This window comes from Talpa europaea, assembly GCF_964194135.1.
Source record: "Talpa europaea genome assembly, chromosome: 1".
Classification (NCBI taxonomy): Eukaryota; Metazoa; Chordata; class Mammalia; order Eulipotyphla; family Talpidae; genus Talpa; species Talpa europaea.
The window spans coordinates 22,764,746-22,782,195 of NC_140073.1; the positions used below are offsets into that span (position 1 = coordinate 22,764,746).

The following is a 17,450-nucleotide window of genomic DNA, read 5'->3' on the forward strand; positions in this document are numbered from 1 at the left end:
TGAGTACTCAGGACCCAGAGGGAAGTGGTCTTCACTGCCAATTCCCTTTGTCAACAGCCTTTCAGCTGCTTGCTGACGGCCATTTGGCGCTGACTGATGTGTCTGTCCCTGATTGTAGGTTTGTTTGACAGCATCACCCCTCCCCCCACCGGGGCAGGTAGGCTGGTCTCTTCTGCAGAGGCCACTTCCAGATTTAGACCAAGATGCTTGCTATAGAATTCCATCTTTTCTTTACTGCTCATTTGCCTTCTCCAGGGTGGCTGTGCAGCAATTGTTTTGGTGTTCTTTGGGCTCAAATTAATCCCTGACTTCTAAGAAGACTCGATTTGCATTGTAAAGTGCTCGAAGGTAGATTCTTATCTTGCTGAATGTTGCTAATCATAGCAGTAACAGCAGCACCACCTATGGCTGGACACTTTCTGTATGCCAAATGTGCTAAGTTTTTTTCATGCGCTTTAGAAAATACGCTCCTTTTTTTTTTTTTAGAACAGTTTTAAGTTTACAGAAAAATCACACTGAAAAGTACAGAGTTCCCATATTCTGCTTCTTCCCACTGCTCCCCTACTAGTCTCCCTTGCTATTGACATCTTGTTGGTAGGGTACGTTTGTTACAATTGATATGCAGCATCTATTCATTATTATAATTAAAGTCCATAGCTTATATTAGGATTCATTTTTCCTGTTAAGCAGTTGTGTAGGTTTTGTGTCTCCCACTACAATATCATACACAATAGTTTCATTGTCTAAAAATGCCCTGTACTTCACTTATTCATCCCTTGCTTTTTTTCCCCTTCCCCCTCAACAACTACAGATCTTTTCACTATCTCCATGGTTTGGTCTTTTTCCGGAATGTCATATAGTTGGAGTCATCAGGATGTAGCCCCAGCTGTCTGATTTCTTTCACTTAGCAACATGCATTTAAGCTTTTTCCATGTCTCTATTTTCTCTTCCTCTCCCCCCCTCCCCCATTCCATTTAACCCTCAGTTTGCCTCTCTGGGGTATGTGCTGTTACCATCTATATTTTATGGAGGAAATGCAAGCCCAGAGAAGGTGAGTGATTCACCTGAAATCACATAGCTGATAAGAGGTAGAGTGGAGATGTAACACATTGTTTTTAACCGGCACCTTACGCGGTTATACTACCACTTAAGGGAGAATGTGGCTGTGAACAGCTTGGGGAGGGGGCAGTCGCCAAGAAGAGTGAAGAAAGTAAAGCAAAAAGGCAAACCCTTGGGAGAATCAGGGAACCCTGTGGAGAGCCACCTCTGGAGAGCCAGGACCCCACGCAACCACCAGGGGTTGCTTTGCTGGTGTTTGCACATGACTTAGTGGCTGCAACATGAGTAACAGCTGTGATACTTTGACCAGAATACTCAGTATTCTAGAAATAAACTGAATGTGGGCAAGGCCCCCACGTGATGCGTGGGCCAAGTAGTTGCGAGATGTTCTGATTAATGTTTCCAGAAACTTCATGGGGCTAGAACACAGTGCTCCCTCAGCCCAAACTTTCCATTGGTGAGAAGGGAAGACAAAGATTATAAAGAGACTGAGATCTGGTGGGGTGCAGACAGTTACCCAGTCTCTCCTCCAGCAAATCCCATTAGAAACCCCGACCAGGATCCTGACTGACATCCACGGCTTGGTTTTATACCCTGTTGTGTTGTGCACTGCATCTGGGATGGATTCAAGGAAATGAAAAAAGCTTCCCCTGCTCTCCTGTCCATTGAGTCCAGTTTGTCAGATTCACTGTCATGGCCTCAAACTCCACACCCAGCAGGGGTTGTTCCCTACCCACTCACTTCCTCCTGGGGACTCCAGACACACTGGCCCCCGTTGCAATGTGTGCCGCCTTTGCTTTGAGACAGTGTGCCTATGGACAGTAGTTGTATGTCACGGTCACACTTTTTCTTCAAAAAGGAAGATCTCACCGTGCAGGGTGTGAAACAGGAACGGGCACATAAGCACAGGGCGAGGGTGTGTGGAAAACGCACCGGGCAGGCAGCAGGTAATACTCAGAAGTGGCATTTGGTTCTCAACACAAAACATGGATGTACTGTTTGGCCTTCACTGGCGCATCAGTAAGAGAAGGAGGGAGTTCAGTGGCCCAATGGGCACATCCACTGCTCCCGCTTAAGACTCATCCATCCTGAGAGCAAGAAGGGAAGTTTGTCTTGCTATTTTCCTCTAGCTCCTTGGCATGGTGGACTGAGTGACTAGACACATGGCCATTTCCATAAGATGAAGGGAAGGGCCGGCAGCATACTGTGTGAGGGACGTGTAAAGTGGGCAGAAGACAAAAGCAGTGTTTTCTGGTGTTATTTAAGGATTGCCCTGGCCATCCTGGGGGCCTCTGGTGTTTTCAGCATCCTTCATAGAGAGAACCCCCAAATCTCCGGCTCCTTTCTTCTCATTTACTCACACATGGATGGTCTGGTCAGTTTGGGGCTCATTTAGTATCTTGACACTTTTTGTAGAAAGGACTTGCCCCCACCCATTGTAGATTGGCCCCAGGGCCTTGTGGCCATGTCTCTAAGTAGGAGGGAACAGCATAGAATCTGGGGCTTTGGACTACCACAGCTCACTGCTGAGAGATGGACACCAACATTTCTTTTCTACATTCTCTGGGTCAGCGACCCCAGAGGGACTTCCTCACAAGTGCTGGTTCTGGTGAGTCAGTAGTGATGGCGTTAGAGCACTGCATTGTAAGTGCCCTGACCTATCACCTGTTCTTTTATTTGTTTGTTTGTTTGTTTGTTTGTTTATTTATACATGCACTGGGTACAGTCAGAAGCGCGGGAGGGTGAGAGAATTCACCAGAGCCAGAGCGGGGAGCAGAGCAGGCAGAAGGACCGAAGTACACTGCTGAGGGGAGCAGCGGGCGGCAGGAGAGGTCTGCGCACCATGTGGGACCCTCCTCTGGTGGCCGGGGAGCAGCCGGGGATCGAACCGGCGCCGCAGAGGCTGAGGGCAGATTCGCAACCCAGTGCTCAACCGCTGTGCCACTGGGGAGGCCCCATCACCTGTTCTTTATCTGCCATGAGCATCAGCGTGGAGGAGCGTGGTTCTAGGCCTTGTAGCTGGCCGCCATCCCTCTTTGGGGTGTAGCCCAATATTCACAGTCCCCCAGGACCAAGGTGGCATGTAGCCTGCATTTCTCCTTGCTCTGTTTATAGGATGTGCGGCGCGTGCCGGGAGTGGCCCCAACTCTTGTCCGGTCAGCATCTGAGACCAGTGAGAAACGCCCCTTCATGTGTGCTTACCCGGGCTGCAATAAGAGATATTTTAAGCTGTCCCACTTACAGATGCACAGCCGGAAGCATACTGGTAAGTGTGTCCCTGGGCCAGCCTCGGCGCTGGCAGCCTCTGGGCAGGGGTGGGTCAGGAGCTCCTGGTCCTGGGCCGGCTCTTACACCCCTAGGGACAGGTAACCAACCATATGGAGAAATGACGTATAGGTTTAATTTTTGTTTTCAGAGAAGAGATAATTTTTAATGATGTGCCAGAAAAAAAGAACAAAAACTATTTCCCAACAAATTAAGGGTCTACTCTTGAAAAGAGAGATTGGCCTGGTCTTCCTGTTGGTCACCGTGCATGTTAACAGCCATTTCGCTTTTTTCTTTTTTGACCCCATGGGTACTAGTTGGGAGTGGGAAGCAGGTTTTCCTACAGGGGTGCTGGTGCTATTCTCTCTACCACAGAAGGATAACGTCATTGTTATGATTCCACTATTACTTTATTGTTGCTGTTGACTTCACTTTGCGGAAACTGAAGAAGAAATCAGATCTCTTTAGACCCTTGGGCTTTGCTACATCACTGTGTCTAGAGGCTGCATTTTGGTGTAAACCTGAGTTTGCGATCAGTAGATCACATGCTTTTGGGGAGAAAGGTGAGAGAACTAGTAGCATGGTGCATTTTTGCATATTTGCCCAATTGGGATCACTTGAAAAATATTTGTTAAAATTATACGGGAAAAGGTTAATTCTGTCTGGAAGAATGCAGGGGAATACAACGAAAGAAATACAGTCAAAGAGTATTATCTTTCCTTATTTAGGCTATTACATTAAATACTTTCATATTAAATACGTCCTATGTGCCACATTCTCTGCAAGCACTATTTTATTTAATCCCCACACATAAAGCAGTTATCAGGTGGGTAGGATGCAGTGGAAGCAGGACTCAAATTCAGGTCTTTTAATTCCAAGTCACAATCCCCCTTCTTCAAGAGTTCATGGTCTGTTTTGGAGTTTGGATAGACACAATGAAAAAAGAGCTAAGATTGGAGGCTGGAGGACCAGAGCAGTTAGAGAGTATTGAATTGGGATCATCCCTGGAGGCTTCTTGGAGGAGGAATGGCTTGGGTTAGCCATCAGAAGGTTGGTAAGGTTGGTCAGGGGAAGTAGAGGAGAAGCAGAAGTAGAAAGACAGTGAAAAATAATTAAACCCAATAGGGAGTATTGAAGCATAAGACACTGGACTGGATAGAAATAGGAAGTTCAGGAAAGGCTCCTGCCCTCAGGGTTTTCCAGCTCATGGAAGAAGGCAGACCTGGTCACAGCTCTATCATATTAGCGGTTCTACAATAAAGTCTGTGTTGAGAGAAGGAAGGGCTTTAAATCTGAACATGAAGTTTCCAAGAAGACTTCACGAAAGAAGTGTAATTTGTGAAGCATGTACAGTAGACTTTTTGACTGGTAAGAATGTGGACATAAGGACAAAGGGCATTTGGTGGGAGCCTAATGCAAGGCAGACTTCGGGAATGGTAAGCACGGGTATAGCAGTAATTCAGATTAACCAGGGACAGAGGAAGTTGTGAGTCTGCAAAGTTAACTAGGGACTGTCCTGTCATAGAAGGACCCGACTGCTCCTCAGATGACTTGCTCTCCATCCCAGAATGCTGTGACTCAGAATTCTCATCAGAAGGAGAGAAGGCTCTAGAAGTACAGTGTAGTCATGGGGCTGAGTTCCCAGCATTTGGCTGAACTTTGTCTAGTGAGGACAGGGGTGGGGCTTCCCCATTGGGAGGAAGGAGGTTGTATAATCCCACTGCTGAAACTTCTCTTGGATAAAGGGATACTGAAAAGTTCTTAAATGCTTTGACTTCCGGTTTCATTTTACGCATCTCATAAACATGGGGCTGCTTTTGCTTGACTCAGGAATGTGAGAAGTTCATAGCAGAGAACACCAAACCTTTAAATCACAAAACACAACACACTTACTTCATGGGGTTGACACCAAGCCACATTCATTCCAGAATTACACCTCCAACTCAGCGTAGGCTGGGTTGACTTCTTTGGCTTATTATTTGTGTAAATATCCTCTGCCAATGTTTTATTTTGTGCAAGACACTGGGATAAGTAGGCCCTTGATGTAGAGGGTCTGGTTTAATCTTTTCCTAATTCCTTGGAAGTTGTCAGTTTATTTGTCCTGTTTCACAGTAACGGAAGTGTCCCTCACGTCAAATTTTAAATGGTAGAGTTGCATGTGACCCTCGTGTCAGACTGCAGAACCTAACTGGGAATTTAGGAATCATCCTCATACACTTAGCCCCCCATTCTATGCCCACTGTCCGTGAGCCTATGTGCAGGTGCGTCTTTAACTTCAACTGTGATGGCCACAACACCCAACGAGCTTTGCCGAAGTGCCTCATACTTTTTGGGAGCCCTTCAGTCTCTGTAGGGGATGTTTCCTTGAATGATATCCCCACTTCTAGTATCATTTTCAAATGGAATATGTGTCTTCCCCAAGGTGAGAAACCATACCAGTGTGACTTCAAGGACTGTGAGCGAAGGTTTTCTCGTTCAGACCAGCTCAAAAGACACCAAAGGAGACACACAGGTTTGTAGGCTAACTTCTCATTGCTGGCAGTATGTCCCCTGGGGTTACACTTGAGGTTTGGATTCTCTTTTGTAGTTGAATGTGGATGTGAGTGTCAGCCATTTGTTTCTTTTTTTTCCCCTTTAATTCCCTCCCTGCCCACCTCCATCTTGGGGGAGTTTGTTCTCTTTGAACAAGAGAGAGGGCAACGAAAAGCAAATAGTTTACATTTCTCCTACAAACCAGAGCGGTGAGATCCAGATAGCAATTTGCTGTTGAAACACCAGGCGTTAGAAAGGAATATGGGTGGTGGAGAGCAAATCTGATGTGTAGCCTGTGATTCCATTTTTCAGTCTCAGACCCAGCTGAGATGTTGGTGAGAACCTGGGCATTTCTGGTTAAGGAATCATTGTTCCTGAGACCGAAGCAGATCTTTAAGGGTTCCTTGCAGGATCAGGTGGTTTGTGGTGACCTGGGGTACTGGGGAAATCTGGGGAAGAAGCAGATGTTGCAGACCTGGCTGGAAATGCCCGCCTCTCGAGCCACCAACAATCAGGCCTGGTGGGCCTCGCTCCGCCCCCGGGTTGTTAGGGCTGCGGCGAGACCTTCTCTGTCCGTTTAGGTGTGAAACCATTCCAGTGTAAAACTTGTCAGCGAAAGTTCTCCCGGTCCGACCACCTGAAGACCCACACCAGGACTCATACAGGTAAAACAAGTGCGTAAACTTTTCTTCACATTTATTTTTCATTATTTTTTTAAACTACTGTTGAATGAGGTTGTTTGTGATGAGTGAGCTAGAAAAGGCTACGGTGAAAGTTCTAAACAGGGGTAGACTCATTTGAGAGAAAGAACAGGTGCATGGCTATCTTGAAATAATAAGATTGTTTAGAAGGGATGGGGGCCGGGTGGTAGGACTATAGAGGAAGGAGATGTGAAAAGAACTCTTTTCATGAGTGTCCAGAAGAAAAATGAAGCGATAAATTAGGTCCCTCCTGTTCCCAGATTGTTGAACCACATTTTTATCACTCAGTTTGATATGATAATCAACCTTTCAGAAAAACAGCAGAAATTTCAGCAAGCCAAACAGTTATTCTTCTGAGAGTTCACATTTCATGAAACTGTTTTCAGAGACTTGAATCCTTACTCAGCTAGAAATTAAAGTCCCAGGAGCAGGTTTCTGCCAGTCTCCTCTCAGCATGTGGATAATATGTCTTCATATTAGTGTAGGGAAGGGAATAGGAGATGTGTTCTCAGGCTGATGTCATTCCTAATGAAAATAATACCACCTTGGTTGTGCAGTTTCTAATGTTGGAAGGACCAGGGTTTAGGTTATCTCGTTTTTATCTTTCCTACATCCTTGTGAGAAGAGTAGGATAGGCTTGTTTTATCCCCATTTTACAGATGAGGAGACCGAGGCACGTAGTGATGAAAAAATGATTGATCTGAAGTCCCAAAGCTAGTAAGTAGCAAACCCAGTTCTGTCTGCTCCCAGCTCTCCATACCCAACTGCCTTCTGTGTTGGAGAAAAAGCATGGCTTCACCTTGCAGCCCAGGGAGGAAAGAGAATCAAGAACAGAGCCAAGTCAGGAAAGTTGAAAACCATGGAGTGACTGAGAAGAATGAAGCTTGACAAGAGAAAGGGTTGGGGTTTGTCCATTAGGAAATGTCCTTGGACATCATGGCTGGAGGTGGGGGCTGGGGGAGCAGGTGCATATCGGGAAGAGCAGAGGAGCAGCAGTGGGGGGGTAAAGAAAATCATGAGTTCATGAGCCCATGCAGTCTCATCTCAGCCCAAACAGGCTGTACTCACAGAGCTAAGGCACCTGTGGCCCAGAGTTGGCAGCATGGACATCTTATTCCCCCTGCTCAGGTGCCATTGGCGTTGCTTCTATGCCTTAGTAATGAACTCATAAATTGGTGGGGAAAGTTAGGTCCTTTGTACCCTACCCCCACAATGTGCATAGCTGCATATTCATGAAATGAACGGTGTCCCGGGTAGACTGTCTAATGCTACATTATATTTGCTTGACCCCAACATCTGACCTCCTCTGGGGCATTTCTCAGTGCTTGTCTCAACTAATAGTTTTCAGAGAAGGCAGAGTGGGGCCAGCAGTTTCCTGAGAAGATGCCCCAGCTGGTCATTTTTTTTTTCTTTTTTTACTTAGGATAAAGCCACAGCTGTATTTCCATTATGGCTGGGTCCAGAGGTGGGATAGTGCAAAGTGCAGGCTTTGGAATTAGACCTGGATTGGAATCCTGCCTGGTTTCCACTCACCACATGTGCAGCCTCAGCTATAGAGTGGGGATGTGCTGCCTCCCTTACATGGCTGTTGTCAGGAGTATCATTTCCCAGGAGTGATCTAGATAACACCCTGCACAAGGCTTGACTGAGATTAGACATTTAATATATGTTAATTTATCTTCCCTATACAGAATGAGGCTTGGAAGGAACTTTGGAGAGCTGTTCCATCTTTTGGCAAGCTTATTAAAAGCTTGCCTCAACTAGAATCTTCTGTATAATAGGGCTTATGTTCTGATAAACATTTGAAGGTAAAAGAAGCCAATACCATATAAACTGGTAACAGTGATTTATTGAAAAATACCAACCCTTCAAGAAAATCTATACAGGCAGAACTACTATAGCTCTAGTCACAGCTCTAGCCCCAGATGAGGATCCAGCCATCGTAGAAACCGGGGTGGTGACCCGAGGCCTCACAGCCTAGTGAAGCTCAACTCAGATGGCAGAAGAGTCTTAACCACAGCAGTTAAAACAACTTTTCCCTCTCTCCTAACTAAACACAAATTACGGAGGCATTTCCCTCCCCTCCACCCATTCCTCTCTCATTGCCCTGAGTTTTCGAACTTAAAATTAATTTTATCATTTTTACAATATGTCAGTCTTTAAGGCCCTGCCATTTCCAGACTGCCCTGTGAAAATAGCCTGGTTTGTAGTGTAGGGAAAGAAGTTGAGGGGGTCTGGAGCGGGTGTTTGGTGTTAAGTTAACTTGGGCCTTTGCTAGTTAAACTTGCGCCCGCGCTCTCTGCTTCCAGTGTCTCTGACCTGCAATTGTGTCAACAGGTGAAAAACCCTTCAGCTGCCGATGGCCCAGTTGTCAGAAGAAGTTTGCCCGGTCAGACGAATTAGTCCGCCACCACAACATGCACCAGAGAAACATGACCAAGCTGCAGCTGGCGCTCTGAGGGCTCCGAGCCGGGCCAGCTGTGCGTCCCAGCGGCAGCGTGCAAGCTGCTTCCAGACCGGACTTTGAAATTCCTCCTCCCTTGCCTCTCTAAGGAGGATGTGGCCGTTGATCTTCTTTACCCAATTTCCAAGACAAGATGCCTGTCCTACTGGATCCTACCAGGTCTGCCGCAGGAGCTGATTCAAAGGCCCTGGGGGAATGGCTAACAGTGTCCGGTTAGTTAAAAGCCCATCGATCGCCATTTGGTCTGCATTTTCCACTGTAAGAAGAGCTGTTGATAATGTGCCCCTCCCCTCCCCCCCCCCCTTACGCTCATTCTCACTAGGAATGGAGTCATCGTCCCATTTTCCATCATAGAATATTTATAGGCCAGGGCATGTGTATGTGTCTGCTAATGTAAACTCCGTCATGGTCTCCATTTACTAACAGCAACAGCAAGAAATAAATCAGAGAGCAAGGCACGGGGGTGAGTCCCGTCTGACACGCCGGCTGTTAGGCAGGCTGCTAACCTGGAAGGCAGGATGTAGCACAAGCAGGCAACCTTTCAAACCCTTGCGTTTCAAGCAGCTGAAAAAAGAATCAGAACTAACCAGTACCTCTGTAGTGAAATCTCAGAATCTTCCCTTCAGCTAGTGCCACGTTAACCTTAGCACCATGCTCTTAAGAAACTGTGCTTGAAGACAGATCTGAGGTTTTGTTTTTGTGTATGTTTTTGACTTTCTGAGTTGTAATCACACGCATCTTCAGAGATGTCCCTCTCCCCTCACACAAAGGGAGCAGAACTCATGTTCATCTGGGGTGTCCTTGGGTATACAGACTCCGCTGGTTCTATGGCTTCAAGTTGTAAAAATTAAAGTGACTGAAAATAAAAAAAGGGGCCGGTCCAGGATTTCCACTGATAAGACTGTTCTTAAGTAACTTTGGGTCTACAATATATGTGAAAAAAATGAGACTGATTACTGTGAGGAAATCCATTGTTTAAAGGTGGTTGGGTGTGTATGTGTGTGTTTTTTTTTTTTTTTTTAAGGGAGGGAGTTTATTATTTACTGTTGCTTGAAGTTACTGTGTAAATATATATATATATGGCAATGATTTGCTCTTTGACAACTAAAATTAGGAAATGTATACATGTTTAGATGCATCACTGTTTTGGTGTTGATCTTACAACGTATTGATGAAAACACTAAAAATGTAACCGGCATTTTTCACTTCGCTCTCAATTAAAATCTATTCAAAAGGAAAGTGGCCAGATTCTATCAGCTGTATTGTTCAGATCTTGAGGACTAATTGAACCTCTAATTTTAAACAGGTAAGAAGATGCCACTGATGTTGATAGCCAGCCTGGTCAAGGTTTTCCTTGTTCTTTTTTTTTTTTTTTTAAAGATTTATTTTAGTTATTTATACAAGAACCAGGGTACAGGCCAGATTGGTGGGAGGGTGAGAGGATTCACCAGAGATAGAGCGGGGAACAGAACAGACAGACTGACGAAACACACTGCTGAGGGGAGCAGAGAGCGAGACAGGAGAGGTCTGCCGCGTGGGACCCTCGCCGGCCTGCGGGGATCGAACCCGTCCTGCAGAGACTGCGGACAGCTTCACAGTGTGGTGCTCAACCGCCTGCACCACCAGGGAGGCCCAAGTTTTCCATGTTCTGACTTCTATTTATATCTCTGTCCCTCTTCGGGTGGCCATGATCCAGCCGAGATGCAGCCAGTGCTGATTCACGTCTAATCATAAAGGATCGTCCTCTGCTGTGTTTGGATGGTCTGTGGATGATGACATGGTGGGAATTGTGCATTAGGATCTGTTTTTATCTGGCCCTGCACCCCACCCCTTCTTATTCTAACTCACCAAAAGAGACTGGGGAGATGCTAATGCTAACTGGTGTTGCTTGAAAATGTCACAGGTACAAGCTGGGGTCAGGAGAGTGGAAGATGAACACCTCGTACAGCAGAATTTACAGCCGTAGTTACCGTAGTTGCTGTAAATCAGCTCAGCTAGTTGAAAACAACTTGGTCTTTTCCGGGGCAGCTGAGTGTGAAAGCAAAGATAGGCATTATTAACTCTCAACTCATTTTCTGGTTCTGGTGCATAGTTTCACAGTTGTAAATAAGGAGACTCCTGTGGTGCTACCCTCCCAGTTCCATTACCATGGTGCATGCATGCGTTCCGGATTTCACTTCTTCATTTAGAATACATCCAGAGTGGGCTGCAGCTCCACCACAGAGGCTCTTTTCTGCTTTGGAGAGCAGCTCAAAGTCAGGTCCTGAGGCCCCTCTTGGTTTGCATCTGGCTCTTGGATCACTGTTAATTATAGTGAGTGTGGTGACTCATTTGTATCAGCCGTTTTTATCTTTTCCTGCCAGAAGACAGCATTTCTCTGGAGAAGCTCAGGACAAGCATGGCAAACGTCAGTGAGTAAGAGGCAGCCAGGTTTCACAACAAAAGCAAAGCCACATTGTTTCAGTTGCATGAAGAAAACAACAGATTCTCCCATTACCCTAGCAGTTCAGCTGCCATTAAGGTTAAGGGCTTTGGAAAACAGACTAACCTGGGTCCAAATCCAAACCGCCCCCCCCACCCCCAGTTTCTTCATCTCTGAAGTGGGGACACAAGAATCCCTGCCTGATAGGGTCATGGCTTGGATTAAATGATAACAAGGAAAGCATGAGGACGTGTAGAACATAGCAAGAGCTAAATAGGCACCATGTAGGCGTGCACTGCTGGTTTCCTTTCCTCTCACTCCCCCAGACGTCCTCTTGCTTGGTCCAGCCTCTTCACAGGTCAGCTCTGCAAAAAAGACAAACCTATTTCCTTCTACCCCAAACCAGAGTTAGTGAAAATGGGTGGGTGGGGGCTGCCTTGTAGCCCAGGATACTCAAGGAAGTGCAATTGTCAAATGTGCATTTTTTTTTTTTCATCTTGATTTGCTACAGTGTCTGGTTTGATGTCTTTGAAAAGGCCACTTCTGCCCCCTCTGAGACTCAGTGAAGGGGAGTGGGTGAAGCAGGGCTTGGTCTTGGTGTTCTGTATCCACATTTCCTATCAAATTGTGCTTGGTGATGTCCACTTGCGCTCTGTCCCATTGCTTCATAGCTGTAAATCCTGTCTTCTTAGCCAAGTGTGCGCTTCTAGAGGAAAGAATCATATCTCCCTTTCTTGTGTTACTTACATCTAGGCTTTGCAACCTTTAACGTCTGTTCACCTGAGAAATTTGTTAAAGTGCTGATTCAGATACGAAAGTTCTGGGGCAGGAGCTAAGATTCTGCCTTTGTAACAACTTCCCAGGTGATTCCCCTCCTGCTGGGCTGTAGGCACTTTACATAGCAAGGACTTAAAGGATCAGCTTAATAAATACTTGCTGAGAGGAGACTGATGAGATTTGCACTTGACCGTCCTGGGGCTGCCCTGAGTCCTTTATCCCCTTCAGAGTGGCCGGTGAAGATGGCCCAGGTTCTGCTGAGAGGGTCCCTGGGACTCTGGGTCGGAATATTCCTCCTGAACGCAGTGGGAAGAACTGCATGGGTTAGCCCAGGTGAACCACCCTTGAGGAGTCAGTGACTTTCTACTAGCTGGGTGATTGCCCCAGGTGAGCTCAGGTGTGGTGCATAGTCACACCTGCATAGCTAGTTCTTGCCTCTCCTGTAGTTCCCATTTGACAACAGGTCTCTACCTTCCTGTTCTGTTTTGTCGCACCTACAAATGATAATCTTGTGACTGTGGAGAGGATTTATTTCCTGTGAGCCAGAAGACTTGAAGGCAGGTAGGCTTTCACATCCTTCCCCTACTAGGAACCGCTTGTTTGGCTCTCGTGGGTACTGGAGGGCAGTGGCTATCGCTCTCAAAGCCCTGGCCTCCTGCGGGGCATTGCACCTCTGATCTTGGACTAGGAGATGTGTCAGCAAAGGGGTGTGTGCGTGTGCGTGTGTAACAGTAGTTCTCAGTTGAGGGCACTTTTGTACCTCTGATCTTGGACTAGGAGATGTGTCAGCAAAGGGTGTGTGTGTGTGTGTAACAGTAGTTCTCAACTGAGGGCACTTTTCTCCAAAGCCTCAAAGCAGGCCGAGTGGCTTATAACAGTGTCTTTCCATAATGTGTACGAATCGCAAGGGAAAAAAATCACCAAGCAAATATGGCCTTGGTCTTTTTCATTTAATTATTTGTGCCTTGTGACCATTTTATTTATCAAGTGATTGCAATCTGTGCAAAACTTAAATGATTGTGATGATGACGACTACACCTGGTTCAATTTCTTATGCCAAGAAAGTAGCTACTGTAGTGGAGGACTTTTTCTCCAATGTTCAAGCAAAATCCTGATTCTGTGAGTTCTCAGAACGGCCTTGAGAAGGGAAGAGAGCCAGAGAACACAGAAAGGGTTGAAACTCACCCGACCAGCTAGTGGACAGCAATACCCAGTCACAACCTCCCAAATGAGACCGGGGTTCAGAGGCTGGTGAGGGGACTTAGATTCTGGAAAGTTAGTGCCTTTTTCAGGACAGACTGAAAACCTTCCAGCACTGAGTGGGACTCTCAGACAGAAATCTCAGATGTGAGCAGCTAAGGTGGACCAAATTAGCAAATGTGGATTTAAGAGATAACAAGATATTTTTATGGAGCCAGGGAGGATTGCAAGGATGGTCCATGGGGAGGGGGCTGAGATAAATGTAGACAGTGGGTTGTGGAAACAAGTAGCTTTTCCCCCCGCAGAGAGTCCCAGGAGCATCGGTGATGTTGACACGGGGTGAGAAGGATTGCCTGACACGGCGGGGATGCTGAGGGCCACTGAGGAGGCCTTGCAGGAGAGGAAGGAGAGATGGCAAAAGGGAGACAACTCTGGGAAGAAAGATGAGACAGATGAGGAATGGAATACGGATGTCAGGGGGTCTGCAGGAAGAGGGGGCCTCTGTCTGACAGGGTCTGACCCCCACATGAACCTGCACCAGCCCTGTGAGGCGCACACTGGCGCTCCCAAATAAGAGACACTCAAGCGTTAACATTCTGATCACGAGTATGGGCGCCCTTTATTGGATTTTGTGTGCAGGCAGTGCCATTTTTTAGATGCATTCCCAGTGAGAATGATCCCCATTTTACAGATAAACACGGTGGAGGTTTTGAACCAACTCTGACTGGTCCCGTTTTCCACCCCTGCTTGACGGCTCTGTCTCCCCATCCTGGGGCATGTTGGCTGCAGTGATGCCCTACCCATTTGGTTGCCTAGATACCAGGAATATTTGTCAAATACACAGGGAAAGAATAAGCCTGGATGGCAAAAAGTTCCCTTTGCCCATATCCAGTTGTGGAGCCTGTTTGTGAAATGTTTTCATTCAGCATTTTATACTAAGTGCCGGAACTCAAGAAATGACATGGTATAATGTCAGCCGGATAATGATAAAAAGGGAAACACGGAGAAACACATTTAAAAGTTCAAGGTTAATGAGTACTTTTAAAAAGCAGCATCCTGCTTTCCCAAGAAGCACCATGTCAGAGGGAGCAGGCTGAGGGGGAAGATGTTGGTCTGTGGTGATGGTGGGGTGGGGGTGTCTTACAGATCAGTCCCATGGATAGGACTGCGGCCTCCTCTCAGCAGGCAGCCTCCGGTTTTCTGAGATCTCTCAGCTATCTCTGAGCTCTTGCCATGCAAATAAAGGCAGCCAGGGAGACAGTCACAGATGTCTCCTGTCCCAGTTTTTCTGAGGTCTAAAAATACAAGCACCCATGTCAGTACCCTTTACCACTCACTGGGGGCACAGCCTGCCCTCCAGCTCTGATCCCAGCAACCTTTCCCCTAGCAGAGATGAGGGCGCTGTGGAGGGGCATCAGGACTGATGGAGATCCGTGGAGGAAGAGACTGGTGGGGATGTACACTAGCCTCTGGCCCCTGGCCCCCGGCCTCCCACACAGGCCAGGGCCTTCATCCGGGTCCCAGACTGAGTGAGGCAGAGTTGACCTCTTCTTATAGTCTTGCCTTTGCATTCACTCATTGCATGGGCAACACAACCATGTTCTGAGGATTTCTGATGCTGCCTGTGAAGACAAGCTGCCACCATTTTTAGGAACTTCTAAGACCTGGGAGAAGCAGCTGAGGAGATATGAATTTTGGAAAACCTCTCCTTTCCATAATCTGTAATAATCTGACAAATGGTAAGACACATGGTTGTTTGCTGAAACAGCTTCTGGCCAGTGTCTTCATTGGCCTCTCATAGGAACAGCCTAGGAAGGACCAGAACTAGTGAGGATTACTGGAAGAGCCATGGAGTGGACATTTCCTCCCAGAGGCAGGACTATGTGAGCAGCATGACACCGTAACTAAGCACAAGCAATTCCAGTCATCCACACCCACGCTGGGGGCCCACACCCCCCCCAGTCACAGATCACGCGTCTTGCTGTGTATCTAACAGGGCAAAGCCATTCAAAAAGGATTGAGGCAGAATCCCTGCTCCTGGCCCTGGGTAACCCCCACCACAAGCTGTGGTTCTGCCTCCTGCAGAGAGGAGAGGTGCCTGCACTGGGTGAAGCTGGCAGGAATGGGAAGTCAGTCACTGCGGACTCCCTTTTTTCTAAATACTGGTCACTCTCTTCCTTGTTTGTTGTGCCCAAGTCAGGAGAATGAAGGGCTGGAGGTACAAGGTCACTATCCCACCTGTCAGCCACCTCCCTGCCTGTCAGGCACTTCTCTACCTCTCAGGCATCACCCCAAATATCAGGCAAATCCCTGCCTGTCAGATATCTCCCCACCATCCAGGTACCTCCCACCTGTCAGGTACCTCCCCACCTGTCAGGCACCTCAGAGAGGAGGCTGCTGTCAGGACTGATATCAGGCCATGTCCCAGGTGCCCCGTGTGTCCTTCCTATAAAGTTCCTCTCAGAGCCTAGCGAAACTCCTCCAGCTGGATTCAATTTCCAGAATGAGAGGAAGATAATCTTTGGAGGGGTAAACAGGCACATCTTTTTCACGTGAACTGTGTTGGCAAGAGGGATAATATCAAGGAATCTGGAGATCTGTGGGGCTCCATTTGCATGCCAATCTGAGGCTTGGGGGACACCTTGCCCCCTAATTTGCTGACTCTACCTCTTGGGTAGATGAGCCAGAGCAGGGGCTCACAAACCAAAAGAGGCTGTGATTAAAGGTCGCTGGTGCTGGTCCTGAGTGTGCCCTTTTTAAAATGCAAGCAGTAGATTCATCCCTCAAAGTACAGTCCTTTCTTTGATGCCTTTATACCTGAAATGCTTACTAGTTTGTCCATCTAATGCCAAATCTCCAGCTATTTAATCTCATCTTGCTTATTTTCCTCCACACTTGTCCTTTTAGGGTTACAGGGTTACAGGCTCTGTGGATAGATAAACCCCGGTTTCATTGCTCAGATCTGCCACTTACCAGCCCCGTGTCCAGGGACAGGTTGACCCAACCCTCAGTTTCCATATCTTTAAGTTAGGAATAAAACACTGGCCTCATTGGACAGTTGTGTTGATAAATGTGGCTGAGTGCCAGGCCTGCTGCGTGGCACGTGGAGGGCGTTAATAACAGCAGCGCTTGTTTTATTTTGTTTTTGACACCATGGACACTCACTGGCTTGACACGCCCTAGGGGTCCGCTTAGCTTTTCCTGGGCGGCTCCATCAGCTGGAAGTCAATAAGGAAAAGGAACCCCAGGATCGGGCAGGATGGCTGGCTTAGGCAGGGTCTTCGGCCCTGGGGAGTCAGACTCCCCTCTCCCTGCCACTAGCATTCTTTGCCAACTCGGTGAGACGGAATGCAAACTCAGGCGAGTTCGGTACCAAGCCCCAGTCTGCAGGATGCACTCCTGGAAGCAGATATGTGCAGGCTCCAAGCCGTCAGAGGAATTAATTAGGAGGGTCTGTGATAGGGTGCTGAAACTGGAGGCTCGTTCAGGCGGGCCAGGGATGGGGTAGTCGCGTCCCTGCTGAACTTCTACAGCTGATAAAGGCAGCCTCTGCTGGCAGATTTCATTTTTCACTGGGCCATCTGCATCCAGTCAAGGATAAGTTGTCTTTTCGAAAAAGCTCCTCACCAGCGTCGACCCTGCACAAACTCCCCCCGGAGTCAGGCCCCACTCCTGGGGTCGGGCCTCAGGGATGATGTGGTGTCACAAACCTTCCTTGTAAGGTACCTGGAAGCTTCGGAGGGGAGGGGTGTTTATGTGACTGATGCCCTGTTACTTTTTATTAGTCTCAGTTACTGTGGCTTGAGCTCTATTCGCTGGTCTTTCAATCGTCAAAGCAGTGTTGTCTTTTAAAGAATTTTGCCATTGCTATTATCAGCTTTTATCACCTGTTTACATAAAGAACGTTATTACTCTCTCCAGTCATTCTTGTTCTCTGTCCTTTCTCACTCCAGTCTCCCTCTCCCATTGCTTCCCCCCATTCCTCTCTTGCAGGTTGGAAATTCCCAGTTAGAGAGAGTAGAGGTAGACC

At 47.3% G+C, this 17,450-nt stretch overlaps 1 protein-coding gene across 4 annotated transcripts in view; it reads left to right on the forward strand.

Moving 5' to 3' along the window:
- The window catches only part of WT1 (WT1 transcription factor), a gene marked incomplete at both ends in the record, with an annotated part of 48,176 nt that extends 39,160 nt beyond the window's left edge, over positions 1–9,016 (forward strand). For 2 of the 4 annotated variants that reach the window (XM_084255589.1, XM_084255591.1), the window contains 4 exons: positions 3,175–3,325; positions 5,747–5,836; positions 6,438–6,521; positions 8,895–9,016. In XM_084255589.1, coding sequence (XP_084111715.1) covers positions 3,175–3,325; positions 5,747–5,836; positions 6,438–6,521; positions 8,895–9,016 — 447 coding nt within the window. Of the gene's footprint in view, positions 1–3,174; positions 3,326–5,746; positions 5,837–6,437; positions 6,531–8,894 lie in introns of all 4 variants that reach the window. The other 2 variants (XM_084255590.1, XM_084255592.1) reach the window with 1 other exon arrangement.
- Between the last annotated feature and the right edge of the window lie 8,434 nt (positions 9,017–17,450).